The sequence below is a fragment of the Myotis lucifugus genome, unplaced genomic scaffold (genome assembly GCF_000147115.1).
Source record: "Myotis lucifugus unplaced genomic scaffold, Myoluc2.0 scaffold_16, whole genome shotgun sequence".
Lineage (NCBI taxonomy): Eukaryota > Metazoa > Chordata > Mammalia > Chiroptera > Vespertilionidae > Myotis > Myotis lucifugus.
Window position 1 is genome coordinate 11,539,418 of NW_005871064.1, and position 10,275 is coordinate 11,549,692.

General features: G+C 41.8%; 1 protein-coding gene across 1 annotated transcript in view; it reads left to right on the forward strand.

The window, feature by feature from the left end:
- Window positions 1–9,844, forward strand: part of ACTR5 (ARP5 actin related protein 5 homolog) — a 29,437-nt gene extending 19,593 nt beyond the window's left edge. The window contains exon 12 of the mRNA XM_014452620.2: window positions 9,051–9,844. Within this exon, the coding sequence (XP_014308106.1) occupies window positions 9,051–9,163 (113 nt within the window). The 3' untranslated portion in view covers window positions 9,164–9,844. The remainder of the gene's footprint in view (window positions 1–9,050) is intronic.
- The last annotated feature ends 431 nt before the right edge of the window (window positions 9,845–10,275 follow it).

A 10,275-nucleotide genomic window follows, 5' to 3' on the forward strand; every position in this document is an offset into this window, starting at 1 on the left:
GTATGCAAAGATTATTTTATGCCTATGAGTAAGGGGTTAAGTGAATGAGATGAAGTCTGTCATTTCTGAACTTTGTGGTTAAGTCATTACAAGAAAATCCGAAAATGATAGAATAGTATTAAAAAATGTACACAGAGCCCAGCCAGCATGGGCATTGACATATGAACCAGGAGGTCACGGCTCGATTCCTTGGTCGGTGCACATGCCCAGCTTGTGAGCTCAATCCCCAGTGTGAGGCGTGCAGGAGGCAGCCCTTCAATGATTCTCTCTCATCATTGATGTTTCTATCTCTCCCTCTCCCTTCTTTCTGAAATCAATAAAAAAAAATTTTTTTTTTTTTTTAGAAAAGATGTACACAGAGAGACTGGTTGTTTACTAAATATATTTCCTTTCCTCCTGGGCACACAGCTGCACTACATTTCCTAGCCTTCCTTGCAGTTATTCACGTGGCCATTTGAGTTCTGGCCAGTGAATATGGGCAGAAGAGATGTGCACCATTTCCCGGGCTGGATTCTATCAATCTCCCATAAGAGCACCTCTCTCCACTTTCCCCATGGCTGCATGGAGAGCAGTCTAAGGCCCAAGAGGAGCGTGGAGCCAAGTCCTTAAGTGACAGGATTCTTCACTGAGCCACAAATAAATTCTTATTATGTTAAGCCATGAGAGCTTTAGCCTTTAGGGGGGACTTGGATCCAATGACTGGTGTCCTCATGAGAGAAAGGAGAAAGGTTTGACACATAGGGAAGAGGGCTGTGTGAAGGCAGAGATTGGAGTGATGCAGCTAAAAGCCAAGGAACACCAGGAGCCGCCAGCAGCAGGAAGAGGCAAAGAAGGATTCTCCCCTCGAGCCTTCATAGGGAGGTGGCCCTGGTGACACCTTGATTTGGTAAACAGCACTGTAAGAATAAGTTTCTGTTGCTTTAGGCACCAAGTTATGGTAATTTGTTACGGCTGCCCTAGGAAACTCACCCAGATGAGCAGGTTAGTCTGGGAATGAGTGTGAGTGCAGGTGGGACGTTGTTAAGCCATATAGAAGCAAATATGCAGGAGGTTAACCCTACCAGACCGCCGTACCTAATTTTCGGTACTTTGCCTAATACGTGAAAAAAATGCGTCACAAACTAAAAATAACCAACCAATCGTGGTCAAACCTCATGGTTAGCCATTGCAAATGTCTGCCCCCATGTGTTTGAATTGACTTTGTGTGGATTGACGTGAAAAAATTTTGAAAATTCACAATGAAACGAGCGGCTGATGAACCAAGCACTTCAACAGGAAAACGAAGGTTCAGGGCCTCAGGTCTGGTAGACTTAATGGGGGAAGCAGTTAAAGGGGACATCTGTAATACTTTACATAATAAAGATAATTTTTTTAAAAGGAAACAAATAACTTGCCAGTAAATTGGAGGAGTCCTAGCAATATCAGCACCTGGATGGCAACAGCTTTACCCAGGTAAGCTGGCTCTGGCAGGGAAGGAGTAGAGAAGAAGGGTGTGGAAAGTGCACAGGACTGACGGTCTTGGTGAGGCACCCCTTCTGGGGGTGAGCTCGGCACCTCGGAAGCCAGAGGTGGTGTAATGGAGAGCACAGAGGGGCTGGTGATAGACTTACTAAAGCAACAGAACCCGAGAAAGCCTGTCTACAAAAGGTGCCAAGTATTAATGAATCTGTGTCTCACTAGCACCAGGAGGGGGAGTCCTTGAGAAACAGAAAACCACCCAAACCCTCTCCCTGCCTGGCTTCTTACTGTATCCTCCTGCTAATCGTTGTTTAGGTAAACCTAGCATGCTCAAATGTCCACGTTAATACAATGAAACTGCAGCATCTTTATGGGAATATAGTAGGAAGAGACCAAAACCAGAAAATTCAAACATTTTAGCAGGTAAAACATACTTATTAAAAAAAAAGCCATTATAGGTAGAAGAAAAATGTAATGCAACGTTCCAACAGGAATTAAAAACAACTGGACAAGCAAATGCAGTGAGACAGCACAGCACAAATGAAAAACTTGATGGAGATGACCAAACAACAGGTAGAAGTGAATGGGAACTGACAGGACTCGAATTGAATTAAAGTATCAGAAACCTAAATTCAAGATGCACAAGGGGAAGATATTCAACCGAAAAAAAGAGAACGAGAAAATAAGAGAAAGTGACAAGAAAAAGAGGCAAAGGCAATCTAATTAAATTTAATATTGTTGAAAATTCAACTATATTGAATTTTATATTGATGAGAATAGAAGAAGAAAATGGAACAAAATTAATTTTTAGCATGGTAATTCAATAAAACTTTCCTCCCCATGAAAAGAAAACACCCTGAATATAAATACTGTAAAGACACACTGTGTGCATACTTGGGAAAGTTGACTCAGAAGTGTCAATTTAAGAAAGAGCCTACTAAAATTATGTCAACTCTGAGAAAGGTCTTAGTAAAAAAAAAAAGAAATCCTCTGGACCTCCAGGCAAAAAGACAAAGTGGCTTATACAATAAAAGTTAGATGTCATCAGGCTTCCTAGCAGCAATATATAATATAGAAAGATAAAAGGATAATTAGAAAACAAAGATGAGAAGTGTTAGAGACCATTGAGAAGAGGTGACCCCTGGTTGACCTTGGTGGTGGACCTGTCGGTTCCCATAGCTGGAGCTGTTTAAAGGTTGCAGCCTTGAGAGAATCAAGTGTTGCTGAGACCATCTTTCTGTACTGTACATGACTGAGCTTGTTAAGTTATATAAACTTAAGATTCTGGCTGATGGCTGCCCCAAGACAAGCCTTGTATGTAAGGTCCCTTGCATATTAAACCTGCCACCTGCCAATCTGAACTGGCCTGCCCCTTCAGTTGATCTAGGGGCCAGTTTTAGATTTCATCCCAGGGAATTCAAGGTTGCCAGTGAGCCGAACAGTAAAGAAACGTCTTTTTTTTTTTTTTTAAATCAACACAATTTAACTACTAGGAAAAAAACAACAAAAATTTAAAACTAGAAAGAAAGCACAAATACACAAAATAATAAGGAAATAATTATCAAAACAAGAGTAAAATCATTAACTGCAAATACATCTGGAAAAAAAATCTAGGTGAAATAGATTTTTAAGGAAAATGTAATATACCCAAACTAACCCTAGTAGAGATATATAAAATCCAAACAGACCCATTTCCATAGATGAACTTAAGAAAGTTGTCACAGAGCTTCCCCTCAAAAAAGTTCCAGGTCCAGTTAAGTTCGTAGAATTCTATTAGCCTTTAAAGAATAGATGTTTCTAATGTTCTTTAAACTTTTTTCCAAGCATAGAAAACAAGAGAAGTAATCTAAATTATTATTTATCCTCACCTGAGGCTATTTTTTCCATTGATTTTTTTATAGAGAGAGTGGAGGGAGAGAGAGAGAGACATCAATTGGGTGCCTCCCATTTGCACTCTGAACGGGGCTAGGGATCGAGCCTGCAACCGAGGCACATGTCCTTGACAGGGAATCAAACCCGAGACCCTTCAGTCCACCAGCCAATGCTCTAACCACTAAGCAAAACCAGCCAGGGCTAAATTGTTTTTATGTAACAAGTATGTCATTGTTATCAAAATCTGATAGATTGCACACACACAAAACCATAGATTAATCTCAAACTTAAAAATATTAATGAAGTAAACAAGTAAATTATTTACAAACAGACTCCACCGGCACCTTAAAAAATAATACATACATGGTGACTAAGTGGGTTTTATTCCAGGAATGCAAGTGTATCCGTCAAATACCAAAAATCTCAGAGGCTTAACACAAAGTTTATTTCTTATGCTGAATGTCCAGTGAATGTCAGCAAGTGTGTGGCATGTGGGTGTGGGAATGCATTGTTCCACACAATCACTGCACACGATCCTGCGGTCCTGCCGCCTCAACACAAAACAAGGAAACCGAACAGCAAGAGCCAAGTCTTGGCTCTGAAATGCGCCTACCCAGAAGTGACATATATCACACCTTTCGCTGGCCAAAGTAAATCATTTAGCCATGTGTAATTTCTCAGCATTCCATTTTACCCCCTCTAATTATGCCTCTATGTTTTGGTGGTTGCCTTATAGATTACAGTATGATTCCTTAACTTATTACCATCTGCCTTGAATGAATTCTTACCCTTCACATACAATGTAAGTATGTTACCACAACTTCATTTCCCACTTTGGGTATTTGTTATTGGTGTCACGTGTTTCACTATTACTTAGTTTATAAACCCCATACATAATACTTTGTGTGTTTTTTTAAAAGACATATTTTTTTTACTTTAAAGAGGAAGGGAGAGGGGGAGAGAGAGAGAGAGAGAAACATCAATGATGAGAGAGAATCATTGATTGGCTGCCTCATGCACACCCCCTACTGGGGATCAAGCCTGTAACCTGAGTATATGCCCTTGATCAGAATAGAACCCGGGACCCTCAGTCTGCAGGCTGACGCTCTATCCTCTGAGCCAAACCAGCTAGGGCCATAACACATTGTTAACATTACTTAGTCAACAGTCTTCTGGAGAAATCTAAAAATATGATCTTTTGTATTTACCTGTACATTCACTTTCTGGCATCGGAAAGTGGGGGTGGGAGAACATTTCCTTGGCACTAGTCTCAGCTGGCACATTCTTAGGAATGCTTTATAGGATGGCTTCTGGCCTGGGCTTAGCTAGATAGTCTCTTGGAAATGTTCCAGAAGAAATGAAGTGGGATTCTCTTGGTAGTCATTCCTTAACGTGGACAAGAATTGGGAGATGAATTCAGCTGCTTGGCACTTTCCTGTCACACTTGGCCTGCATAGCATTTTGATAAAACACCTGGCTGGGAGTGGGCATAGCTTATCCTGCCAGCCCTTAACTAGCCTGGGCAACCATCTGGAGACTGCGTGGGAGTCGGGTTAATGGTGTCAACTGAATGTAAATGAATCAGGAGGCTTGCCAAAATCGAAAATGACCAAATTTTATTCAAGGGTCTTAGGGTTTACAAATTGGAAATACTACCAGGTAAGCACTCAGAGTGTCCCCCCCCCCCCGCAAAAAAAAAAAGAGAGAGAGAAAGGTTGAGAGTTCTTATAGTAAAAATTACATCTTTGAAAAGAAATAGTATTGCATTCTGAGTCTCTGGATTGGTCTGAGATGGTAATCTTCCAGATGTCTGGTGGTTTGGACACATGAACATTCTTTCCTTCGTTCTTTATTTTTATTTTTATTTTTATTTTTAAAGATTTTTAAAATTTATTTCAGAGAGGAAGAGAGAGAGAGAGAAACATCAGTGATGAGAGAGAATCATTGATCAGCTGTTTCCTGCACACCCTACACTGGGGATCAAGTCTGAAACCTGGGTATGTGCCCTGACAGGGAATCAAACCATGACCTCCTGGTTCATAGGTCGACACTCAACCACTCAGCAACACCGGCCAGGCTAAATCACAAATATCAGTATGAGCACGTGATGTATCTTCTCTCTGAAAGTATTATTTTCTTAGCTGAAATACAATCTAGAAATAACGAACAGCTCAGTGTCCAGGGACATGCCTACTGTGGCTTCTCAAGTACCATTTCTCATTAAAAGGAACCAGGGCTCCTTGGAGAAATGGCTGATTCCAGTTCTGAGGCAGGAACTATACGAGATGAGCCTGGAATACCTTGTTGCATTAGAAGCAAGGAAAGTATGAAAGACTCATGAAGACTCCTGAGACTGTATCTAAAGAGCTCAGCAGCTGACTTGTAGTGGCTCTTGCTGGCCAGGGAATGGGACAATTTGAGCATCAGAAAGAATAAAAATGAACCAATAAAACATCAAATCTTAAAATCCATGACTTCATCATTGGTTACCTCTGGAGAAACCAGGTCATACCTTTAGAAAAATGAGAAAGAGGAAGAAGCAGGCATTGATCCTGCTTTTCCTGAACCAACTGTGCCCCAGGGTAACCAAATCGATGATAAGGGAAGTTTTCTTTGTAGAGGATTTCCAGCTAATACATGAAGAAGAAATGATAGAATCCCACCATTTTCGAACTCCTGATAACAGCAAGGGACAAGGACCATCCACGACATCTAAACACCATTTAGTGAAAAGTTGATGGGATCATTATAATGGATGGATAGCATGTTCCTTCTAGTGTGATAACAATATGACATTGAACATCATCCATGAAGTATTTTTTTTACATTTATGTAAAGGAATGCATATATATGTGTGTGTGTGTGTGTGTGTGTGTGTGTGTGTGTGTAATTGATTTGAGAGAGGAAGGGAGAAGGAGAGAGATAGAAACATCAATGATAAGAGATAATCATTGGCCCTCGCCGGCTTGGCTCAGTGGATAGAGCGTCAACCTGCGGACTGAAGGGTCCCAGGTTTGATCCCGGCCAAGGGCACATGCCTGGGTTGCGGGCTCGATCCCCAGTAGGGGGTGTGCAGGAGGCAGCCGATCAATGATTCTCTCTCATCATTGATGTTTCTATCTCTCTCTCTCCTTCTCCCTTCCTCTCTGAAATCAATAAAGAAATACATTAAAAAAAAAAGGTAATCATTGATTGATTGCCTCTCGCACGCCCTACACTGGGAATTGAGCCCGCAACCTGGGCATGTGCCCTGACCAGGAATCAAACCCCAACCTCCTGGTTCATAGGTCAACACTCAATCACTGAGCCATGCCAGTGGGCCATCCATGAAGTATTTTTACAAAAAAATTTTTTTTTTTAAATTAAATCTTTATTGTTCTGATTACATTTGTTCCTCTTTTTTTCCCATAACTCCCCTTCTCCCAGTTCCCGCCCCACCCTCCGCCCTCACTCCCCACCCACTGTCCTCATCCATAGGTGCACGATTTTTGTCCATTCTCTTCCCGCATCTCCCATTCCCCTTCCCCCCCCCCCCCCCAAGAATAGTCAGTCCATTCCCCTTCTATGTCCCTGATTCATTGTAATCACCAGTTCATTCTGTACATCAGATTATTTATTCACTTGATTCTTAGATTCACTTGTTGATAGATGCATGTTTGTTGTTCACAATTTGTATCTTTACCTTTTTCCTCTTCCTCTTCTTAAAGGAAACCTTTCAGCATTTCGTATAATACTGGTTTAGTGGTGATGAAGTCTTTTAGCTTTTCCTTATCTGTGAAGCTCTTTATCTGACCTTCAATTCTGAATGATAGCTTTGCTGGATAAAGTAATCTTGGTTGTAGGTTCTTGGTATTCAGTACTTTGAATATTTCTTGCCATTCCCTTCTGGCCTGCAAAGTTTCTGTTGAGAAATCAGCTGACAGTCGTATGGGTATTCCCTTGTAGGTAATTGAGTCTCTTTCTCTTGCTGCTTTTAAGATTCTCTCTTTGTCTTTTGCTCTTGGCATTTTAATGATGATGTGTCTTGGTGTGGTCCTCTTTGGATTCCTTTTGTTTGGGGTTCTCTTCGCTTCTTGGACCTGTAAGTCCATTTCTTTCACCAGGTGGGGGAAGTTTTCTGTCATTATTTCTTCAAATAGGTTTTCAATATCTTGCTGTCTCTCATCTTCTGGCACTCCTATTATTCTGATGTTGGTACGCTTGAAGCTGTCCCAGAGGCTCCTTACACTATCTTCACACTTTTGGATTCTTTTTTCATTTTGCTTTTCCAGTTGGGTGTTTTTTGTCGAATCTTTGGTTTGATTCTTGTGCTCCTCTGGTCTGCTATTGGGTATAATATTCTTTATTTCAGTCCGTGTATGCTTACTTTCTAATTTTTTTATCGTAGCATCGAGGGTCTCATTAGTTTTCGTGAGGCTCTGCTCAAGTTTATAGCAAGCCCTCAAAATTGCGATTCTTAGCTCCATATCCTCCATTTCTGTAATGTTTTTTTGTCTCCGCATCTTTTATGCTTTCTTGGTGCACCCCCTTGTGGTCTTTGTGCGCAGTCTTGTTCTAGCCAAGCCTTAATTGTTGTAGTTAACACTAGAGGGATTTGACCACCAGGCCGACTGGCTGTAGGAACCAGCCTTGTGGAAAACGTCTGTCTTCTGGGAAGGCGCTAATCCAGCCCTTGCCTGAGGCGATCGGCAAATGGCTCTGTGCAGGGCTTGGGCGGGGCGGGCTCAACAGGGCCGGCGGAGGGAGCAGTTATGGCCGCTCTCAGTCCCGTTCCCAGAGCTCTGCTTCTCAGAACCCCGGCAGCCGCTGCAAACCTCGGAGAGAAAGCTGCCCTCAGGTTCCCAACTGATGCCGGATAATCCCGCTTCTCCCGTCTGAGTCTGAATCCCCAGAGACTCGCCCGGATCTGGAGCCCAGAGTCTGAGACTCACTCCCGACCGAAAACGACAACCGCGCCCTCAGCCACCAGCCCGCTTTCGCGCGCACCTCGGTACCTTTGTATTTTCCACACTGCACCTCCTCTGAGCCTCGGTTTGCTGTTCTCTTTCCTTCTAGTTGTAGAGTCTCTCTTCAGCCAGCCTTCCTGTGGTTCTGGGTGATGTCCGTTCCGTCTTTTAGTTGTATTTTTGAAATGGTTGTATGCGGCAGCGGTCTCCGGTGTTTACCTACGCCGCCATCTTGCTGTCCCCCTCTCTTTTTTTTTTTTTTGTATTTCTTCTTTGAATTGCTTGTTAAGTTTAAGGCCCCTTTTGCTCATTTAATTAAGTTTATTTAACTGATTTACATGACGTCTTTTATATAGAACTTTTTATATCTTTATATATTATTCTTTTACAAAAAATTTTAACCTGAATCTGATCAAACCCTCAGATTTAACTGCCAGTTCACTGGAAATACTGGGACATAGAAACATTGTATGTTAGGGTTCTACCAGGAAGCAGATGGTGAACTCAGATTAGCACAATTAGCAGAGGGGGTATTTTCAAAGGGAAGGCAGAGTGTGATGGGTAGTGCAGGATCCTGGTATGAGCAGCAGAGAAGCCTTTACCAGTAGGAGGGAGAGATTACCAGAACCTGGAAGGGGAGGGAGTTGTGTAGAGCAAGGGTCTTGAGAGAAATTGTCACCTTCAGTCATGAAGCACAGACAAAGCAGGGAGGGAGCCAGGGAAATAAACAGTGTGACCTCATTCTCCTCCCTCCCTCCCTCCCATTCCTACCAGGGCTCCCTATTGGCCAAGCCCAACTGAAGCCAGAGAGCCTGGCTGATATAGTCCCCACAGGTCAGTCTCCTGGGGGCAAAGACCAGAGTGGAGAAGGCTGGAAGAGGACCTGAATGGAGCAAATGAGTAAAATCTGTCACCAGCATGACAAATAATGCCATGAGGATGCAATCAGCAAAATCCAGAATGCAGAAAATTCTCCAGGACTAATAACCTTCTTTTCTCCTTCCTTCCATCAAATAAATTGCCAAGAGGAAAGAAAGGCAGGATGGGGGAAGCTATAAATTAAACAACTTTTTTTCCCTCCCTAACAAATAAATTGCAAAAGGAATAAAAAGAAGGGGAGGGCTATAAATTAAAAGACATTTCAAACAACACAAAGTGTAGATCTTGTTTGGACCTGATTCTAATAAATCACTGTTAAAAAAAATAAGCTTCTGAAGAAATCTGGGAAATTTGAACACAGTCTGGATATTTGAGTATGTGAAAGAATTATTGATGGGTTTTTATTTTTAGAAGTAATGTGCTTATGGAGGGGGGAGAGAATGAATGAATGAATGAATGAATGAATGAATGAGGATGCTTATAGAGATACATACAAAAGTGTCTGGGATTTGCTCCAAAATAATCAAGTGGGGTACAAGGGAATGGGAGGGGGCATGTATGAAATAAGAATGGCTTGTCTGACCAGTGTGGCTCAGTGGTTGAGCTTCAACCTATGAACCAGGAGGTCATGGTTAGATTCCTGGTCAGGGCACCTTGCAGGCTCGATCCCCAGTAGGGGGTGTGCAGGAGGCAGCCAATCTATGATTCTCTCTCATCATTGACATTTCTTTTTCTCTCTCCTTCTCCCTTCCTCTCTGAGATCAATAAAAAATTATTTTTTTAAAAAAAGAAACAAGCATGGCCATGAGTTTATTATCATGAATATGGGGATAGCTACATAGGGTGCATTATCTTTCTCTCTCTACTTTTGTATGTGTTTGACATTTTCCATTAAAAATATTAAAAAGTATCAATACTCATACTTCCCTTGTTTTGCTTGTCATATAGTAATATGTCTTGGATATCATTCAATACCACTGTATACGGAGCTGCTTCTTTCTAATCTTTCAAAAATGTATGTGCATGTGTATCTGTCACAAACATTATGAACAACACCAGGAGGATGCAGTCAGCATATGCATGCCATGTGCTTTTTACACAAATAGTAGCATACTCTACA